This window comes from Psittacula echo (genome assembly GCF_963264785.1).
Source record: "Psittacula echo genome assembly, chromosome: 13".
NCBI classification, from domain to species: domain Eukaryota; kingdom Metazoa; phylum Chordata; class Aves; order Psittaciformes; family Psittacidae; genus Psittacula; species Psittacula echo.
Window position 1 is genome coordinate 14766771 of NC_137749.1, and position 18655 is coordinate 14785425.

The following is an 18655-nucleotide window of genomic DNA, read 5'->3' on the forward strand; positions in this document are numbered from 1 at the left end:
CCGGGAGCTGAGCACCAGCCCCGCGCCAGCCGGCCCCGCGCCGGAGGAAGGACGTTTGCCAGCACGGCCGGTGGGCATGGGAGCCTGGGCTGGGCAGGGGGCACGGGAGCAGTCCTGAGCCTCCAATTCCCCTTCTCTCCGTCTCTCTCATCCCCCTCTCTCCTTTAGTCTCCCCTGCTCCAGGACCTGGTCTTCCCCATCCATGCTCCACTGCCTGCTCCCTGCCAGGACCGCAGGGAGTTGGCCTGGCCACCAGCCCCGGGGGGGTTCGTGCTTGGCATCCCCCCCCTTTTTGTAGCAGTATTATTGACCGCATAAGCAGCGCTTGTACCCACAGTGTATTCTGCAGTAATGGAGCCGCTCGCTTCCCACACCCCATGCTTGGGGTGCAGTGGGGTGCGGGGACCCCGCGCCCATCACCGGCACCAAGCCGCTGCCCCGGCAGCCTGGGCTCCAGGCACGGCTCCATCGCTGGTGCTGCCGCAGCCGTGCCATGCCCGGCGTGGGGTCGAGCTGGTTTCGACCGATGCCACCCTCCCCTCCAGCCCTGGGGTTGCTTCTGGCCTGGAGAAGAGCCCTGGTTATGGCCAGAGCCAATGTCCTTTGGGCTCTCACTCCCACCCAGCAGCGTTGGAGGGATCGTTCGGTACGACAGAGCCTGGCACCTCTGCAGAGCGCTTCCCAATAAAAGTGTATTTCTTCCATAGCCAGGCGCTGTCTCTCTGTGCTCCAACTGCCCTGAGGGCAGGGACGTGCTGGCCAGCACCCGGCCTCACTGGGATGCTCAGCCTGGTCCTGAGCAGGATGCAGTGGGACATGGATGGACTCACAGCAGGTACAGGCAGGGAGGCAGGTCCCTGCTGGGACTGCAAGGACCAGCCCTGGGGCAGGATGAGGAGCCCCTCATCCCGCATATCCAGCATCCTCAGAGTGTGCCAGCTCCATGTCCATGCTGGTTGTTCTCCTTCAGCCTCTCTAGTTTCTTCATATCCCTCTTGACTGGGAGGCCCACACTGGACCCTACTGGGTGGAGCATCAGCAGCTTCCTTCAGGTGGCTGCCCATGACCTTCCCAGCGTCCCCCACCACCAGATTTGCCTTCCTCTGGAGAAGGGCAGCAACAAGCCGATGTCACCCTGAGGTCCACCATAGCTTCCAGGTACCTCCACCAGGGTACTTCCAGCTCAGGTGGATCAGATGCTTCTTCATGTGCTGCCACAGGCCATGAGGGACGTTGCCATCGCAAGGGATGAGGCATTGCCACTCCTGAGTATCATGAGGGGTTAGTTTGTCCACACAGTGTGGTTGTGATTCTCCTTTCCAAGCATCCTACTGGGGCGTGCAGGATGCTTGGAAATCATTGACTGGCAGCACCCCGAGATAGACACTGCTGAAGGGACTTTCTTGAGGGTTCCACAAACGAGCAGAGGCTGACAAACAGAACTCATTGAGTTTCACAGCTGAGTCCCACAGGACTTCCATTTGCTTTTCTAAGCTGCTTTGCTCTGCTCTCCTGGAGGTGCAGAAACCACTGACCTCAAAGGAAAAACAGCAGAACCCATCTACAGGAGGAGGTAGTAATGTGGAGCAAATCCAGGGCTTCTGCTCCCCTGGGATGGAGCAGGAGCCACCTTCCCTGACAGACAGGTCGCCTTTGGTGACAGCATGATGGCTTCACTAAATGCATTGCATGTGACCAGGGGGGAGCAGTGGGTGAGGCTGGCAGATGATGCTGTGATGGAGCAGGACCTGCCCCACAGCCGCCAGCCCTCCTCTCCACCAGCACCTCATCCAGGGGAGCAGAGGTGCACAGCAGCACCCGTGGCCGATCTTCTTCACCAGCACTGCAACACTGATCTGCTTCCTATTCCCTACCAGTTTCCCAACCTGAAGAAGGAACCATTGGGTTGGACAAGAGCGCGTTTGCTTTGGCTTGGCTGGCAAGCAGTGATAAAAGGGAGCCCGATGCCAACAATCCAGATCCTGCTTCAGGCCCTACCAAAAATAAACTCGGAAGAGGAATTCCAATGGGAATGAAACATGGACAGGACAGCGGGCTCCCAACATTGTATTGGGAATGTGCCTCCCATCAGTGCCAGGGGTATCTTATGCTGGAGGAGGTATTGTGAGGTGCTTAGGGAGCTCCATCAGCTCCACCAGCACCACACCAGCCAGGGCTATGGGGATATAAGTACACATTCAACTGATATTTCACGTGGTGTCTTCAAGTGTGTGCATTATACATGGGGAAATGGCGCTTTTCTTCTTTGTCCCAAAAGTGGATGGAAAGGTCCCTGATTGCCTTCCCTAGGAGACCGAACTCCAAGAATGGCCAGTCTGGAGGCACTGGAATGTACCTTGGACATATGGGTGAATCCCAGACTGGTTTGGGTTGGAAGGGACCTTAAAGCTCATCCAGTCCCACCCCCCTGCCACGGGCAGGGACCCCTTCCACTGGAGCAGCTTGCTCCAAGCCCCTGTGTCCAACCTGGCCTTGAACACTGCCAGGGATGGGGCAGCCACAGCTTCTCTGGGCACCCTGGGCCAGCGCCTCAGCACCCGCACAGGGAAGAGCTTCTGCCTAAGAGCTCATCTCAGTCTCCCCTCTGGCAGGTTCAAGCCATTCCCCTTGGCCTGTCCCTACAGGCCCTTGTCCCAAGCCCCTCTCCAGCTTTCCTGCAGCCCCTTTAGGCACTGGAGCTGCTCTCAGGTCTCCCCTTCAGGAGCCTTCTCTTCTCCAGGCTGCCCCAGCCCAGCTCTCTCAGCCTGGCTCCAGAGCAGAGCTGCTCCGGCCCTCGCAGCATCCCCATGGCCTCCTCTGGCCTCGCTCCAACAGCTCCACGTCCCTCTTGTGCTGCTGCCCCAGAGCTGGATCAGGGCTGCAGGGGGGGGTCTCCCCAGAGCACAGCAGAGGGGCAGGATCCCCTCCCTGAGCTGCTGCTCACGCTCTGGGGGTGCAGCCCAGCACACGGGGGGTTCTGGGCTCAAGCGCTCACTGAAGCCGGGTCATGGGGAGCTTCTCCTCACCCAACACCCCCAAGTCCTTCTCCTCAGGGCTGCCTGATCCAGAGCACCAGTCAAGCCCTTGCCGTAATGAAGTGCACAGAGGAAATGGATGAAGCTCATCAGCTGCAGTGCTTTGGGGCCACAAATGCGTTTCTAGCACACAGAGCCGAGTATGAGCAGATCCAAGTGCTTGAGCCTTCATTCCAGCCTCTGGAAGCTCTATCTGGTATCACTTGTGAAAAATCCCTATTTCTGCACAGGAAGCATGAGCGGACTCTAGCAGGAGAGGAACAATAATCAGGCAGGAGGTAGGCAGAGGCATCCCCAGCGCCGCTACCTGCTTTACCCCCGCACCACATTGTGCCTGGCCTCCTTTAGCCCAGATGGAAGCACAAATCACAGCTCAGTGTCAGTGCTCTGCCAGGGGCTGGGGTTCATTACATAATCGGCCTCCGCTGCTGCTGCTGGCCACGTTTTCCCCAAGCTGCACCAGGGCTCAGTGGGTGCCCTGTGTGCAGGAGCAGCAGCCACCTTGGTGGGACAAGGGATGTTTGAAGACCCTGACAATATCCTTAAGGGAAGGGAGTGTGTCCTGTAGCTGTGTCTGCTCACTTGGTGGCTGCAGGGGCACAGCGAGATGAATCCTCTGGAGCAGTTCTTGGACAGGACCCACAGGTTTGGGTCAGTGCAAAAGGCTGAAACAAAGAGGCAGGGGCAGCCTCGGGACAGGAGGTGGAAGGGGCTGGCTGTGGTCTGCTGCACCCCTTACCATTCATCGCACCTTTTGCATCCCTTACATCCTTTGCACTTTTGCGGTCCTTGCAGGCCAAGCCCCATTTCTTCTCTCTCCCACCCCATCTCCCTCCCAGGTATGAAGCACCCTGCAGTGACCCGAGAGCCCCTGTGCAGCTCCCATGCCTGGCTCACCCAGCAGGATCAGGATATCCATGGGGTGGTAGAGACCTGACACCCCGCATTAAACAGACCTTCTGACAACTCCTCTGCTCTGCAGGGAGGGGAAACACGAGGAGCTCCTGGGCTGCTGAGCTACAACTAACATGAGTTCACCCTGGCTGACCATCCCCATCTCCTCTCAGGGGGTGATGTGCAGTTAGGATGTGTGTGTGCAGCATCTCCTTGGGTCCCCATGGATGCTCAGCTGGACAGCCAAAGCCCGGCCATGTTTTCTAACACGTTTCTAATTATGCAAGCAGGTCAGACCCCACTTTTCCATGCCTTTGCTCTACCAGCTCCATGAGCAGCCATCAGGAAGGGAGCATGAAACTTTCACCCGGCACCACCGAGCCAGCGACCACCTCAATCCAGATCTTATTTTAGCTGCAGCTCAGGGGTGAAATTCCCGTTCAGATATTCAGCTCCAGAGGCCAGAGTGGGGGAAACACTTTTACTCTGCACTGTTTAAATTGGAATCAATCCGGTGAGCCTGAGGCTGTGAGGCTCCGGCGGCCCTAGCCACACGCTCACCCAGGGATGAGCTGCACGAGGCTGAGGCCAGACACAAGGTTCAAGTGGACCAAAAAAGGGGGAAGGAGGCTGGGGATGGGTGGCAAAGCCGCTGTGGTGGGTGACCATGCACCCAGTGCCAAATGGAGTTGGAGGGCTGGTGCTGAAACCCCTTCCTCTGGCTCCCTCTGTGCTGCGGCAAGGAGCATCCTGCTCTCCCGATGACTCCTCACTCCTCATAGCACATGCATGAGGCCTCATCCTGCCTGGGGCTGCAGATTGTCCCCAGTGAGCGACAGGGCTGCACTTCAGCTCCTTGAGCTTCTTTTCTCAACTCAGAGCCCAATGTCCACTCATGCATGTGTCATCAGAGTGCCCTGGCCTTCAGCTCCAGCTCCATCCACCGCAGCGAGTCCACCCTGCAATCACCACCAGCATCCCATCTCAACACCAAAGGCAGCATGAGCCCTATACAAACCGGAGCCAGCTGCCTGCTGCCATGCATGCCAGCTCACATATCTGCTCCAGGTCCCCCATATCTCCAGGCTCTGCAGGCTCCAGCCCACCAGCCTGCAGCAGGCAGCGCCTGGAGCCGGCCAGGGTAATGAGAAGCGCATGGGAACCACATCTGGTAGCGATTGAGCGGGAGCAGCACTGGGAAGGGAGGAAGCACAGACTTCCTGCAGCACAAAGCAAGGGAGAGGAATGTCCGCAGTGGAGCAGGGGCCCCAGCGGCACCCTCCCTGCACCCCTCAGCCGCGACACCTTCAACAGGGGCACAAAGGCACCGGATCGTGCCTTTGGAGCTGTCCCTGGAGCATGTTCCCTGCTCCATGGCTGAGCCCCTTGCTGCCTCCCGGGCACCCCACAGCAGAGCCTCATGCACGGTCACTCCTCTCCAGTCTTGTGCTTCTCAGGGTCGAGGTCAAGACGCTGCTGCTGAGGGTCTGGTGTCAAGACAGCCTTCCCATGCCCAGACAGCACAAGGCTTCAACTGACCCTTGAAACAGCCTTGGGAAGAGAGCAGGAGCCCCAGCAAGACGGTGAAGATGGCAAGATCAAGGCAGGGTCTGCTCCATACCATGGTGATGGGGATGTGACACTGGGAGGGGAAAAGGCATAGAATCATTGAATCATAGAATCAGCCAGGCTGGAAAAGATCTTTCAGATCATCAAGTGCCCCAGCACAAGCAGAGGAAAGTAAAAAAAGGAAATGTATGTCCAGGGATGTTTTGGGGATGCCCTGTTTGCTTGGGGATGCTCCACGTTCTCCCAACACAGCCATTTCTACTCCCCTCCAGCACGCTTTGAAGTCATGTTAAACCTTCTGCTTCTAAAGCAATTTTAGCACATTTCGGCAGATCTTTCATTGTGCTAATTCAAGCCAGGAGCCTCTTGTGCACGCTGCTGAAATGAGTTTGCAACTCGGCCTGTGCTGAGCACTGATCTCATCACCTGCACCGAGCGCTCACTGAAAGGAACCGTGGCCACCCCAGCAGTGCAATTGAAGTCGAAATGCACTTAATAAACTCCGCATGTTTAAGGGATTGGAAGGGATCCTGGAAGCTTGGGGGGGGTGTCTCATCCTTCCCAGTGCTCCCCAGTGAACCCACAAACATGGCTTGACTTGGTGTATCACAGTATCACAGTATGTTAGAGATTGGAAGGGACCTCCAAAGATCATCTAGTCCAATCCCCCTGCCAGAGCAGGAACACCCAGATAAGGTTACAAAAGGTGTCCATAGGTAATGGCCCCCAGCTCACGGGCTGGACTGAAACCATGAAGCTGAGATGTGAATGAATGAAGCAACGAGGCTGGAGAGTGGAATTCCTCTGATGTCAGTGATGCATACACAAGGGATGGAGTGGAGAGGAACCCCCAGGAGAGCACTGACCACAGCAGTGCTCAGAGGCACCCCAGCCTTTGGGCACCACCTACACATAGGGCCCTGGGGGCAGGTGGGAGGTGGTGGCTTCTTCTGCTCATGAAGATGATGATAATCATCATCGTCCCCCTGCACTGGGCACTGGTGAGGCCGCACCTCAAATCAGCTCTGGGCCCTCACTACAAGAGAGACATTGAGGTGCTGGAGCAGGGCCAGAGAAGGGCACCAGAGCTGGTGCAGGGCCTGGAGCACAGTGTGATGGGGAAGGGCTGAGGGACCTGGGGGGTTCAGTCTGGAGAAGAGAAGGCTCAGGGGGGACCTGATGGCTCCCTACAACTGCCCGAGAGGAGGATGGAGCCAGGAGGGGCTGGGCTCTGCTCCCAAGGAACAAGGGATGGGACAAGAGGAACCGGCCTCAAGCTGCACCAGGGCAGGTTTAGATGGAGCTGAGGAACAATTCCTGCCCCAGAGGGTGCTCAGGCATTGGAACAGGCTGCCCAGGGCAGGGCTGCAGGCACCGTCCCTGCAAGGGTTCACACCCCGTGGAGACGAGGCCTCAGTGCCATGGGTTAGGGGTGGCCTTGGCAGTGCTGGGGAATGGTTGGACTGGATGAGCTTAAAGGGCTTTTCCAACCCAGATAACTCCATGGTTCCATGGTTTCACGCTGCAACCACGGCTACCCCGGAAAGCGGCTTGAGCGGAGGGCACTAGGACCGCGCACGGGGAAGGGGGCGTGGCCGGGCAGAAGGAGGCGTGTCGGTGCGGCGCAGGCGCGGTGCGGTGGGGCCATGTCGCGGTTCGGGGCTGGAGCTGGGGGCTTGGAGGCCGCGGAGGCGCGGGCGCGGTCCCGGCAGCAGGAGCGGCACTACCGGCTGCTGTCCGAGCTGCAGGCGCTGGTGAAGGCGCTGCCCAGGTGAGCGGGGCGCGGCGGAGCGGGGCGGGGCGCGGCGGCCGGCGCTGACCCTGACCCGCGCCCGCAGCCCCTGTCAGCAGCGCCTCTCCTACACGACGCTGAGTGACCTGGCGCTGGCGCTGCTGGACGGGACCGTGTTCGAGATCGTCCAGGGGCTGCTGGAGATCCAGCACCTCACCGAGAAGAACCTCTACAGCCAGCGGCTGCAGCTGCACAGCGAGCACCGCGGTCCGCGGGGACGGGGCGGGGTGGGGCGGAGAGGAACGGGGAGAGGGAACCGGCGGGGGACACCGCGGGGAACCGGGAGGCGCGAGGGGGAACCGGGCGTAGGGTAACGCGGAGGGACCTGGGGGAGGCAGAGGGGAACGGGGGGAGACCAGGGGGAGCTGTGGGGAGGGGGAACGGGGGAAGGGCACCGGGGAGGGAGACCGGGGGGGGTGCAGAGCATCCGGGGGGCGTCCGGGCGCTTGGGAAGGACATGGGGCGGGCACAGACCAGGGGAGGCCCAGGGCACTGGGGGCGGGCACTAGGGCTGTGGGGTCGGTACTGGGAGGGGGTCGATGGGTACTTGCGGGGGTACATGGGTCCGGGGTATACGGGAGGCGGGTGTGGTGCTGGGTTCTGGCAGGTTGTGGGGCACAAGGAGGGATGGCGGGGGGGGGAGAGGTGAGGGTGCCATGCCCTGACCCGCTGCCTGTCCTGCTGCAGGGATGAAGCAGGAGCTCTTCCACCGGCACAAGGAGGCGCAGCAGTGCTGCAGGCCCCACAACCTGCCGCTGCTCCGCGCTGCCCAGCAGCGGGAGATGGAGGTGAGGTCCCGCCTGGGCTTGCTGGCATAGAGCCATGGAATGGTTTGTGTTGGAAGGGACCGTAAAGCTCATCCAGTTCCAACCCCCTGTCTCACCACCCTCATGGTAACAAATGTCTTCCTCGCATCCTGAATCCCTCCTCGTGCTCACAACCCATCACCCTTTGTCCTGCTGCAACCAGCTGTGCTAAAAAGTATCCCCATCTTATGTCTCTTCTAGTAGCAGAAAGGCTGCAATAAAACTGCCTGGAGTCTTCTCCAGGCTGCACAAGCCCAGCTCTCTCAGCCTTTCCTCATAGCAGAGGTGCTCCAGCCCTCTGACCATTTCTGTGTCACTCCTCTGGACCCTCTTCAGCAGATCCATGTCTTTCCTGTAGATGGGATTTGTCACTTACTAACTTTCCCTGTGGCTTGCATGTGGGTTCTGTTGCTCAGTGCAGCCTGGTAAGGTTGTATTGCCTCCACACACACATGGCTTTTGATGTGAGCTGGGCTCTCTTCATCCCCTGCAGTCCTCTTCTTTCTTCTTACCTCTCCATCATGTTTGGCTGGTTGAGGTTTCCTCCATAGTCGGGTGGCAGTGCTCCGTTCTGCACCATGGGAGCGCTCCCAGAGTGTGCTACCACTCCTGAAGTCCAGGGTAATGTCCAGCCTGCCACAAGTAGGGCCTCAGCACACCATAGGCCTAAGCCAGGCTTCAGCTTGCTCTTGTCAGTACCACATAAAGTGGGTTCCAGTTCTGAAGTTGGGTTTTTGAGGAGTTCAGCTCCTGAGTTACAGTGAGTAGCTGTGATCTGGGTGTGATTTTCAGCCCCAGCTCTGTGTGTTGGTGTCCAGGGAACACAGAGGCTGAGGGGAGTGTCTGAGCTGGCACCTTGATGGGCTTCAGTGGGTTCTGCTGCTCCTCCAAGTCGTTCCTTGGACTTCTCCAGAGCCCATCCTCAGCCATAGCTCAGACCTTGGCTCCTCAGGAAGAGCTATTCAGATACTGATCTGCTGCTCATGATCTTTTCTGGCCTCCAGACACAGAGAGGAGGATGGTCCCAGAGATTTCCCTGCATTTTCTGGAGTGGTAGTTTTGCTAAGACATGGCAACTGGAGGAGGCAAAACCCAGGGCCATAATTGCTCCCTTCTGCTGTCCTTGGGGCAGGAGTGCTTCAGGGTTGTGTTGCTCTTCATTTCCAGTAACAGACTTGGAGGTGAGAGAAGGTAGGAGGAAGGCAGATATTCCACGGTTTTCCATTGATTGTCATCTTTATCAGGCTGTGGAGCAACGAATTCGAGAGGAACAACGGATGATGGATGAGAAGATAGTCCTGGAACTGGACCAAAAAGTGATAGACCAACAGAGCACTCTGGAGAAGGCTGGTGTGTCTGGCTTCTACATCACCACTAACCCACAGGTTGGTGTTTGGGCAGGGAGTGTAAGGTCTGGCAGCACACTTGTATCAGCATCTTCATTTGTTTAACAAGATCTTGCTCTTAATGAATTCTGAATCACTGGATCAGAGAGAATGACCCATCCTTTGCCACGTCAGCTGATGGGCAACGTGCCCTTTGTGGACCTAGTACTGGGTTTGTAACAAAGAAGGAGAAAACCATGAGGCATGGCAACATCCCAGCTCTCTGCTGTGTTTTTCCTAGTGGATGGGTTAGGAAGGCTGTGCTGCAATCCTGTGGCTCCTGCATGGGGCTGAATAATACCTAAATAAGAAGCTGCATAGGTTTATCACTTCTGTACCTCGCTCACTGTGCAAACTGCCTTGGCAAAGTCTTTATGAAGCCTCTTGTTAATCCTTGCATGTGACTTGCTGAAGATGATGATCTCAGGCTGAGATTAGAACATTGGTTGTGGTTTCCCCAGTGCATCTGCTCCAAAACTCATGAGCAGAGGAAATAGAACTTTGAAAGTCTCCTTGGAATGCCGCAGGAATTTGCAGGGAATGCAGAAGCAGGCTGTTCTTAACAGGGAGGGAGGTGTAGCTGATTAAATCTCACTTCCATAAAGACCTGCTAGTGAGAAAAAGTGGCTTAAACCAAGTTAGTTAAACAGGCACCCTCTAAACCCCACGTGAGTCTCTGCTGTGCAGCCATGAACAAGCCTCTTGTTTTTCCTGTGCTGCTGTTCCTCACTGGTACAATGAAAGCAGCTCTTTCTCTCCCTTCCTGCCCCTGCCTTTTAGAAGTGATAACTCTTCACAGGGTTCCTATTTGCTGAGGTTTAAGTTTGCCTTTACAGTAGCTGGCAAAGCAGATGCAGACCTTGGCATGTACCTGTGAACGCCACCTTGGGCTAAGAAATCCCTCCTGGAATCTGTTCTCCACATGCTGGGGTGTTTCCTCTATGTCTGTTGTATAAAATACCTGCTTATGCAAGCAATAGGTTTTTACCAAAATAGACTTCTTTTATTTCCATAAGGGAATGTCTGCAAGCCTGAGTCACGGAGCAGTGTTCATGGGATTTGCTGCTCCACTGGGTAGTCTAAGTGGCTTGTGAGCTAAATGTAACTAAAGAACAAGCAGATGGTAAGGAAACCATACGCTGAGTGTGTTGACTATAGGAAACAGTGGTCTTCACTCCTGGAAAAGGGGAGTTTTTGAAGGGGAGTGGCACACCTAAAAGGAGTTTGATGCCCCAGCACAGCAGTGTGCTGCACACAGACTCCAATTAGGATGCATAGTGATCCCTCCTGCTTCCTGCCTTTCTATGCTGGAAAAGGATCAGAGTGTGGAAAATGCTGTTGAAGGATGGCATGGGGTGTGGGTGTGCAAGGGGGTGCTGCTGCTCCAGAAGGGGAAACCTGCAGCTGGTTCCTGCTGCATTTGTCATGGTCAAGAAGAACCTTTCTGAATCCTCAGTGTATCCTAAAGCCCTGGAACTCCCAAGAGCCGTACTTTGCAGCAGATCTCTTGAGAAATTACTGCCCTGTATCTTCCAGAAGCACTTGCACCAGAGAAAGGCTTTGGTTGGTATTTCCATGGTTTCTCTTTTGTTCCCTGACGATGAGCAGCTCTTGAGTGGGTGGTTCAAACCCGTCCTTTCTGCTTCCTGCAGCAGGGAATGGGATCATCTTGTTCTTGCAAAATCATCTCTTCCCTTTGCAGGAGCTGACTTTACAGATGAATTTACTGGAGTTGATTCGGAAGCTACAGCAGAAGGAATCCGAGTCTGAGAAGGCTTTTTCCTGAACAAGCAAATCTGCTGGTTTCTTTCTGGAGTTTCCTTCTCATTTCCCTCTAATGAATAGACTGTTCATGCGTTTGCTTTTTACTGTGTGGGGAAATCCTCTGGATTTGAGGAGACACTTTGATGTCTCTGGGGGTAAGGAACGGGAGAGGTGAGGAGTTAGAGGTGGACTCACCATCCACGGATGGTTGGCAGCTGGGAAAAATGTCCAAGTTTCTCTACAAGAAGATGGTTCTGTGTGTGCTGAGGCACAAACAGCCTCTTGAACAGGTTCTTCCAGAGACACTGAGCAGGTACCAGCATCAGGGGAGGATTTTGGGATTCTGCCCAGCATTACTGGGCTGTGTTTGCAGTGTCCCACTCAACTTGGGCAGCAGAGACATCCTGAGGGCTTTTCCTTAAACCAGTTTCCAAATGCAGAGAAATAAAATCATTCTCTTCTGTCTCGGGGGCTGCAGTTTTCCCAGTGTCCATGGCTGCGAGTACCTCTGCCGCAGCCCTGCTTGGTGAGTGGGCACTGGGGCACTGGATTAAACTGGGGGGGAACTTTGAGTGTCTCTAAGACCTGTCAGGACTGATGACACCAGGATGCAGTGCATGGGAGAGTGGGGACACTGGCTGGAAGCTGGGTAAGGGATCACTTCAAGTGTGGAGGCACTGTGGTGGGGCCGGGCAGTGTGGGCTGCCCATAGGGATGGGTTGGTGCAGGGGGAGGCTGTGAGCACTTCTGGTGTTCACGGGTGAAGTTCAGGTCAGAGAAGCTGTTGGGGGTTGCTTGAAGACCCAGGGCCGTTGTGTGCTGGAGAGCTATGATTGTACCTGGGTCACCATTTCAGGGTTTTCTGGCATTCCCAGAGCAAGGCTTGTATAAAGTCATCATAGAATCCCAGACTGGTTTGGGTTGAAGGGACCTCATCGATTCCAACCGCTTGCTATGGGTAGGAACACCTTCCACTACAGCAGGTTGCTTCAAGCCTTGTCCAGCTGGAAAGTGGGCTGATGTGGGCCCTGCACCATCACAGGATCCCCATGAACCATTTTGAGCTGTGTTGCCTCTGGACCCTCTGCTGGGAGCCCTGCACCCTATTGCTAAACTGTCGAGGAACAGAGTGGACAACATTCCCCTCTGGAGACACCATAGGGCCTGTGAGGACACGGCAGGCCGGAGCAGTCCCTGGTGCTGAATCTGTTCCTCTGTGAGTGGCCAGAGCTGTTTGCAAGGAAATTGCTTGCCAAGGGGCGAGGATGAGGAGGTCGGGGATGAACAATGGCTCCTATTGCAGGAAGGGAGCCTGCCTGATGCCGGGGTTGGAGCAGCTTCTCCTGCAGCAGAGCCCATGGTGGGGCTGGAGCAGCTCAGGAGCAGCTGGTGCAGGAGGTCAGGGTTGTGCCATGAGGAGCGGAGCCCACCTGGACCCAGAGGTTGCCTGCAGAGCTGGCAGCTGCCATCCCCCCTGCTGCCGGGATCCCGGGAGGCTGCTCCGGCACTGCCATGACAACGGCAGCTCTCCCGCCTCCGGCTCCCACCATCTGGCTGCGGATGCTGTGCCAGGCAGCCCATTCACGCGGGCATTTCTCATACCTGTGCTCGGTGTGGGTTTTGGAAAGGTTTCGTGTGTGAGGTGGGAGCAGTGGTGCGGGCAGGAGGGGTTGATTGCTGGGAAAGGGAATAAAGCACCAGGACACAGCAGGGGCATTGGGTCAGCATGATTTCAGCAGAGCTCAGCCCCCTCAGTTGTGGTGTTGCTGGTGATGGCTGGGCTGGGGATGGACCTCGTGGCTGACCCAAAGGAGCTGGAAGTGCTGCAGAGGATCACTGGCTTTGGGCTGTCAGCTCCATGGTTCAACTACCTGTGGAGCTCCCAAGCTCTTGCCCCAGGCTGGGGACCACTTTGGTGGCAGCTCCTGCCTGAGTCCCCTTGTGTGCCAGAAGCCACATGGAGAGGGGATGCATGAGCCAACTGAGCTCCGTGGTGTGGTGTGAGGTGACCAACAAGAGAGCTACATCTCTGTGCCAGCCCCACAGTCACCCATCAGCGGGAGGAAGGGCAATAATGGGTGGTAGAAAGGGACGAGTCCTGGTTCCTGCTTCCTTTTCATGTACTTTGGGCTGATGAGGGGGATAGTGAGGTCCCCTCTGCATAAGGAGATGGTCCAGCATGGATGAGGATGTATTTGCGCAGGTGAGAGCCCTGTGTGCTTCACGGTGGGCTCTGAGTTGGCTTACCACTCAGGAGGGACATTTGGGGTGAAGCATCAGCTTTAGTGCTCAGTAGCCAAGTGATAGGACAAGAAGAAATGGCCTCAAGCTGCACCAGGGCAGGTTTAGATGGAGCTGAGGAACAATTCCTGCCCCAGAGGGTGCTCAGGCATTGGAACAGGCTGCCCAGGGCAGGGCTGCAGGCACCGTCCCTGCAAGGGTTCACACCCCGTGGAGACGAGGCCTCAGTGCCATGGGTTAGGGGTGGCCTTGGCAGTGCTGGGGAATGGTTGGACTGGGTGAGCTGAAAGGGCTTTTCCAGCCTGGTTGATTCTGTGACTCCAGAGCTCACCCTCGGCTGCTTCTCCACGGCGAGAACCTGAGCACGGAGGAGGTCCCTGTTCTCCAGGCCCCAGCTGCAGAGCACAGCAGGGAGGGGCAGGATCCCCCCGGAGCCGGGGCTCAGCCCTTCCTCCGCAGCTGGGCTCTCACCTCCATCCCCGCTGTCCCCTCCGCACCCCCCGGTGCCCAATGGGGCTCATGCCGGGGGGTTCTCCCCCCTTCCCGCCCCCTCCGATGTCCCCGGCCCTGGCACCGCGGGGGCACCGCCGGCTCCCCCCGCCCCGAGGGACTCCCGCGGCCGCCGCGCGGGTCCCGCCCTTCCGCCGGGCCGGGGAGGCGGAGCCGGGCGGCGGCGGCGGCGGCGGCGCGGAGCAGGTGGGGAGCGGGGCCGGGGAGCGGGACCCTCCGGGGCGGCGGGGCCGGGAGAAGGGCGCGGCGCGGGGCGCGGCGGGGCCGGGAGCGGGGGCATCGGGGCACGAATCCCGCCCCTCGGCCCGGGGGACGGTGACCGCCCCGTCCAGCTCCGTGTCCCCTGTTGGGTGCATTGGAGTCGGGTACCCCGACACTGACCCCCCACAACCCGTGCACGGGTGTCCGGAGAGGGGCTGGGGGTGCCTCCAGCGCGTTTGGTGCCAACAGGCCCCTTGTCCCCATGGTCTAGTGTCATATCGGCAGCTCACGGAGGCTTTTCCAGGACCTTTTGGCCTCTGGGACCAATGGAGTGAGGGAGCAGGGCTGCACCGAGAGCCCTCTGAGGAGGACCTGGGGCTTGGGGATCTGGGATACACGTATCCCAGCACAGGGAGGAGGGGAGAGCATCCCTGGAATCACTGGCTGCCCCATGGAGCAGCCGTAAAGCAGCACCTGAGGATGCCAGATGCCTCCTCCTGCTCTCCAGGAGCCTGATGTGTTTCCTGGTCTGGCCAGGATCTTCCACGTCCTCCCTTGGAGCTGCTCTGGACTTCCTGCTGTACGCCAAGCCACGCCTGGGCTATCCCTGGGCAAGCAGGGGAGATAGAATCGTAGAATCAACCAGGTTGGAAAAGACCTTTAAGATCATCAAGTCCAACCATTATCCCAAGACTGCTAAGTCCACCATTAAGCAGTGTCCCTGAGGATGCTGCATCCCACCCTCCTCAGGCTCCTGGCACACCAGGTCAGGGAGATGTTGAATAAGGTGGGAGGGAAGCAGCAAAGAAACGTTCAGCAGGGCCAGAGCAGCCTGGTTTGGGTTTAATGCAGCTCTGGTTAAAAACAAAAGCCTCGGAGATGCTGTCTCGGAGGTGCTGTGGGTTCCTTCCCTCCTGGCACACAAGCATGGGTCCCCACGGGTGGTTGGGTGTCCTGAGCCACCACCCGTGGGAGGACACGCTCCAGTGCTGAGCCCAGTGCTGGCTGAGGAGCGAGAGACACTTTGAATGTGCCCTGGTGCCTTTTCCACCCTGTCCCCACCACCCAGTGCCTCCTTGCAGGGGGGATGCTGACACCTTCCTGCTCCTCTGCCAGGTCTCCAGGCAGGGTCTGGCCGAGGGCAGGACCCACTGCCTCCAGGATGGCGCGATGGCTGCCCCGCTCCACCGACCTGACCCGCTTCTGCCAAAAACTCAACCGGGTGAAGACCCTGGAGGACGACATGATGGAGACATCCTTCAACAGATGCCTTTCCACCATTGACCTGACGCTGCTGGGCATCGGGGGCATGGTGGGCTCCGGGCTGTACGTCCTCACAGGCACCGTGGCCAAGGAGATGGCCGGCCCTGCCGTCATTGTCTCCTTTATCATTGCTGGCTTTGCCTCACTCCTGGCTGCTCTGTGCTATGCTGAGTTTGGAGCCCGTGTTCCCAAGACGGGCTCTGCCTACATGTTCACCTATGTGTCCGTGGGGGAGATCTGGGCCTTCCTCATCGGCTGGAACGTGCTGCTGGAGTACATGATCGGGGGAGCCGCAGTGGCCAGGGCCTGGAGCGGTTACCTCGACTCCATCTTCAACCACAAGATAAAGAACTTCACTGAGACCCACGTGGGCACCTGGCATGTGCCATTCCTGGCTCACTACCCTGACTTCCTGGCGGCCGCAATCCTGCTGGTCGCCACTGCCTTCATCTCCTTTGGGGCCAAAGTGTCCTCCTGGCTCAACCACGTGTTCTCAGCCATCAGCATGGGTGTCATCCTCTTTATCCTCATCATGGGCTTCATCCTCGCGCAGCCCAAGAACTGGAGTGCCCAGGAAGGTGGCTTTGCCCCGTACGGGCTGTCGGGCATCATGGCCGGCACAGCCACCTGCTTCTACGCCTTCGTGGGCTTTGATGTCATCGCGGCCTCCAGTGAAGAGGCCAGGAACCCGCAGAGAGCTGTCCCCAGGGCCATTGCTTTCTCCTTGGGGCTGGCCACTGGCGCCTACATCCTGGTGTCAGTGGTGCTGACATTGATGGTGCCCTGGCACACGCTGGACCCGGATTCTGCCCTGGCAGATGCGTTCTACAGGAGGGGTTACGCCTGGGCAGGGTTCCTGGTGGCTGCTGGCTCCATCTGTGGTGAGTACAGGCAGTGGTGGGAGCGCTGCTCGTTACGGGGGCTGGGATCCAGGGTGGTGTGGTTCTGACATGGTCCTCCTTCTCCTGCCCCCCCCTCAGCAATGAACACGGTCCTGTTGAGCAACCTCTTCTCCCTGCCACGCATTGTCTACGCCATGGCCGAGGACGGGCTCTTCTTCCACGTCTTCTCCCGAGTGCATCCCCGCACGCAGGTGCCCGTCGTTGGCATCGTAGTCTTCGGGTTGCTCATGGCACTGCTGGCCCTTGTCTTTGACCTGGAGGCCCTGGTGCAGTTCCTGTCCATTGGCACGCTGCTGGCCTACACCTTCGTGGCCGCCAGCATCATCGTCCTCCGCTTCCAGCAGCAGAAGGGGGATGTCCCTGTGCCGGCTGCTGGTGGCCGGCCCAGCCCTGAGCCCCACGAGGGTCCGTCCGCCGGTGAGCTGAAGGAGTACGAGTCCTTCTCCGACAAGCTCCAGCTGGTGGACAGGGACAAAAGCAAAGAGCACCGAGAGCCAGGGCAGCTGAAGGCAACTTTTGAGCCCTACCTGGAGTTCCTTAGCGACTTCTACCCGGGGGAGGTGGTCACGGTGGCTGTGGTGACCTTGATGGTGTCAGCCATCTGCCTATGCTCCGTCCTGGTGTTTGGCAGTGTCCACCTCCACCTGCCCACCTGGAGCTACTCTCTGCTGCTGGTCCTCTTCAGCCTGGGCTTCCTGCTCAGCCTCCTGCTCATCTGGGCGCACGAGCAGCAGCACAGCACACAGACCTTCCAGGTACGCTGGGGACCAGGCAGGAACAATCCCTCTGCTGGGCTCGGTGGGGTGGGAGCAGCTCTGATGGATCCGCAGGAGGTCCTGGTCACACTGGTCTGGTGAAAGCACTGAGGCTCTTTTCTCCAGCCTCCAAACCACTCTAATGCCCCTTATGCCCCCCCCTCCAGTTCCAGCCTGAGCGCAGCAATGTGGATGGTGACACCAGTGGTAACTCCACCTCCCTGCCGTGCCCTGGCCTGGCTGCTCCAGCAAGAACCATGCTGGCTCTGGGTCGCACCAGGAGCTTGTTCAGTCCAGAGCCATGCCTACCCCACCAGCCTGGCTCCCAGCTTCTGGCTCCCCAACTGCCACTGTTCCTTTTGGCTGTCCTTCCTTTCAGGAAGCCCAGCGTGACAGTCATTTGTCCCCCACGTTCACCAGTGCCACCTTTTGTGTCTGTAGTTTTCAGGAGGGGGAGCATGGTCCTGCAGGTCTCAATCACCCCCGGCTCTTTTCGTCCCGCAGATCCCCCTCGTGCCCCTCTCTCCAGCGCTGAGCATCCTCCTCAACGTCTATTTGATGTTGAAGCTCAGCTACATGACGTGGCTCCGCTTCGCCATCTGGCTGCTCCTCGGTGAGTGCTCCTGCGCAGCGCGAGCCAGGGAGTGGGACCGAGCTGGTCCTGGTGCTGGACAAGCCATCTGGTGGCTTTGGCAGCTCTTTCCCCCGGGGATGGGTTTATAAAGCACTTTGTGCCCCTTTCTGCCTCCAGTTCTCCCTTGGAGGCACGAGCTGAGATCTCCCAGCACCTCCCTGACTCTCTCAGGCTTATGGAGCGTTTTGGCTTGTCCCTGTGAGGCTTGGATCCTCCCTCAAGCTTTGGGCCAGAACCACCCCCTGCTCCCGCGGCAGCTCGCTGGGGCTCCCCCTCCCTGGGGCCGCGGGTGCCCAGGATCTGCAGGATCCTCTCTCTCCCTCAAGCAGCTTCGCAGCCCCCGCCGGAGCCGCTGCTTGTGCCGCTCGCGGGGCCGCCGGCCGCGTCCCGGCAGGGCTCTGGAGCCGCTGTCCCCCCGCAGGGCTCCTGGTGTACTTCGGCTACGGCATCTGGCACAGCAAGGAGAACCTGCGGGAGCCGCGAGAGCAGCGCCTCAGCGCCCGCTACGTGGTGTTCCCCAGCGGCAGCCTGGAGGAGAGGGTCCAGCCCGTGCAGCCCAGCGCCCAGCCCGCCCGCCTGCCCGACACCGACACCGACACCGCCGACGGCAAGAGATGACCCCCCGGGGCACGGGGGCACCGGGCTGCGGGAGCTCCTGAGCCCCTCCCCATGGCAGGGCCAGAGACCCCCCCCCCCTCCTCCTGGTCCCTTCGGTAGTGGAGCGGCCGGGTCTGCCCTGGGCACATGGCTCCATGTGAAGAGGAGGAGGATGCTCACCCTTCCCTACCCGTGCCCCCCAGAGTGTGTGCGTGTGGGGCTGGCTCCCTCCCTGCCCATCCCCAGCACCCAGGAGCTGGGTCTCAGCCCCCTCAGCCCAGTGCCTGCCCTGCTCACAAGGAGCTGC

At 58.7% G+C, this 18655-nt stretch overlaps 2 protein-coding genes across 3 annotated transcripts; both read left to right on the forward strand.

The window, feature by feature from the left end:
* Positions 1 to 7131: 7131 nt before the first annotated feature.
* LOC308226815 (protein DGCR6) lies at positions 7132 to 11349 on the forward strand. Of its 2 annotated transcripts, none has more exons than XM_080628853.1 (5): positions 7132 to 7269; positions 7337 to 7497; positions 7978 to 8078; positions 9341 to 9481; positions 11184 to 11349. In XM_080628853.1, the coding sequence occupies exons 1-5, from the start codon at positions 7145 to 7147 to the stop codon at positions 11265 to 11267; spliced, it is 612 nt and encodes a 203-aa protein (XP_080484979.1). In that variant the 5' UTR covers positions 7132 to 7144; the 3' UTR covers positions 11268 to 11349. The 2 variants fall into 2 exon arrangements, with proteins under 2 accessions (XP_080484979.1, XP_080484978.1); XM_080628852.1 differs by lacking the exon at positions 11184 to 11349 and adding an exon at positions 10938 to 11125.
* A 4010-nt stretch (positions 11350 to 15359) lies between these two features.
* On the forward strand, positions 15360 to 18369 carry SLC7A4 (solute carrier family 7 member 4; the record flags this gene model as incomplete). The annotated part of the gene is made up of 4 exons (XM_080628530.1): positions 15360 to 16341; positions 16441 to 17117; positions 17622 to 17730; positions 18173 to 18369. The coding sequence occupies 4 exons, from the start codon at positions 15360 to 15362 to the stop codon at positions 18367 to 18369; spliced, it is 1965 nt and encodes a 654-aa protein (XP_080484656.1).
* Positions 18370 to 18655: the final 286 nt, after the last annotated feature.